At 35.7% G+C, this 2,014-nt stretch overlaps 1 protein-coding gene across 2 annotated transcripts in view; it reads left to right on the top strand.

The window, feature by feature from the left end:
- The first annotated feature begins 1,383 nt into the window (after positions 1 to 1,383).
- The window catches only part of map4k5 (mitogen-activated protein kinase kinase kinase kinase 5), a 16,348-nt gene continuing 15,717 nt past the window's right edge, over positions 1,384 to 2,014 (top strand). For both annotated transcript variants that reach the window (XM_016478291.1, XM_016478220.1), the window contains exons 1-3: positions 1,384 to 1,469; positions 1,631 to 1,695; positions 1,790 to 1,845. In XM_016478291.1, coding sequence (XP_016333777.1) covers positions 1,414 to 1,469; positions 1,631 to 1,695; positions 1,790 to 1,845 — 177 coding nt within the window. In that variant the 5' untranslated portion in view covers positions 1,384 to 1,413. The remainder of the gene's footprint in view (positions 1,470 to 1,630; positions 1,696 to 1,789; positions 1,846 to 2,014) is intronic.

The raw sequence follows: 2,014 nt of genomic DNA, 5'->3' as shown, positions 1-2,014 counted from the left end.
TGTTTAAAAGTTTGCATTTTCCCCCAGCATTTCTCATTTGTATGTTCAAAATTGTATTTACAACATTAATCTCATAACATTGTTTATTGCAGTTGTAATTTTGCAGTGTAAATTATTTAATTTGATTGGTAACAGCCCTGTAGTGTATTAAATTTCTTGATCAATTGTTAGAATTTGACATGAAAGATGACACATTTAATAAGGTAAATTAAAAAGTTGGCCTTTATAAAGGTAAATGACATCTTGTGGTAAAAACATGCAGATTTAAGTATGTAAAAGCTTACAGAAAACTGACAAGTGATTAATTCTATCAACTATCCTGAGCTTCTTTGATGTGTTTTTGGGAATTTTCCGCATTAAAAGCATGGAACCTGCGGGAAATGAGTAAAATTATGTGCAATACCCACAATCCTGCATCAAACAGTAGTGTATTTTAAAGAATGTCAGTGGGATCCTAGCTATGGCTAGCTTGATTTATTATAATTGACACTACTAAATACTAACAGCTTGTTTTCTGAGAAGTGCATCAAGCTCAGAGGAAGCTGCCTGAGTTCAGCTTTTAGCAGACAAACCCTCAGGCCCTGCTGCTGTTTTTGACACAGACTCACATTATCTTACAGACACACACTCTTGGGCATGGCCTGTTTGTCTTGAGTGGAGAGGAAGTGGTCAGATCTGGTAGGCTTGACTTCATTGCTGTGCTGATTCTTGTTTGTCACACACACACATATACACTGTGATGCTACAGATGTCCCAGGGATGAGGTGTTAACATGCAAAAGTGTGACTGATTGTTCCTTCCAGTCATTACTGTTCGGACTGCAATGTTATTTTTTCTGTATCTCAGCATGGAGTCGGTGTGAAGCAAGAGGTGGTTGTGTTTTGTGTGTGAGTTTCTAAGTTAAAGGTCTGCAGCAGAATAGAGAAGTGGCTACAGCCGGTTAACATCTATTACAGGGTTGAGGTTATACAACATATCGAAAGGCTGTTTTAAGAAACTGTCACTACCTCTGTCATTGTACTAAAAAGCAGTTTTTACAATGTAATGATCTTACTTTAAAATCTAGTAATTCATATTTCACCTTAAGGGAGGACACATTTCTCCATCGTATTTATATTTTCTTTTCTTTATCTATAATGTTTGTGTGAGTTTCATGATTGATGAGATTTTCAGCTGTTGTGAAACGATCAAGAGATTCTCTGAGCATCAGGATGACCAATTCTTATGTATAGGAAACAGCACCACTTGCAGGAAACAATGCAGTATTTACTGTACTACAGCCATTAAAGTCATAAACAGATCATGTGCAAGCAACTCCATCTTTCTTTTCACCGTTTAATTTAAACAGCTCTCATATATTGATTCCTCTCTCTTTTAGGTGATGATTTCTCAATCATCCAGCAGGAGATTTTTATGGTGAAGGAATGCACCCATCACAACATTGTGGCTTATTTTGGCAGCTACCTCTGGTAACAAATAACTGGATTTTTCTATAAATTAAGTATTTTAGATGACTAAATTTTATTGAGATTATAATACATAAGATTTCAGATATTTAAAAGATTAAAGATTTATTTAAATGGCCCACATTTAAGCTTAAATATATATATTTCTTTCTATCTCTCTCTAGCCGTGAGAAGTTGTGGATTTGTATGGAATACTGCGGTGGAGGATCCTTACAAGACATTTATCATGGTAAATTGGTTGTGTGTGTTGAAAATATACACACTCCTTTTTTTTTATCCTGTATGACATTGCTAAATATGTGTGTGTCTGTGTACATGTGCAGTTACAGGTCCACTCTCTGAACTTCAGATCTCATATGTGTGCAGAGAAACATTACAGGTAAGGTCCTTCAAACATGGTTCACATCCTTCACATGGTCTAATGCTGTAGAGACTTTATGTAATATTATATTAAACCTTTAAACATCTTGAGATGATATTTGTGTGTGTGTGTGTGTGTGTGTGTGTGTGTGTGTGTGTGTGTGTGTGTGTGTGTGTGTGTGTGTGTT

This window comes from Sinocyclocheilus anshuiensis, unplaced genomic scaffold (genome assembly GCF_001515605.1).
Source record: "Sinocyclocheilus anshuiensis isolate Anshui unplaced genomic scaffold, SAMN03320099.WGS_v1.1 scaffold413, whole genome shotgun sequence".
NCBI lineage: Eukaryota > Metazoa > Chordata > Actinopteri > Cypriniformes > Cyprinidae > Sinocyclocheilus > Sinocyclocheilus anshuiensis.
The sequence above is the reverse complement of the archived record's forward strand: the minus strand, read 5'-3'. Positions and strand labels throughout refer to the sequence as shown.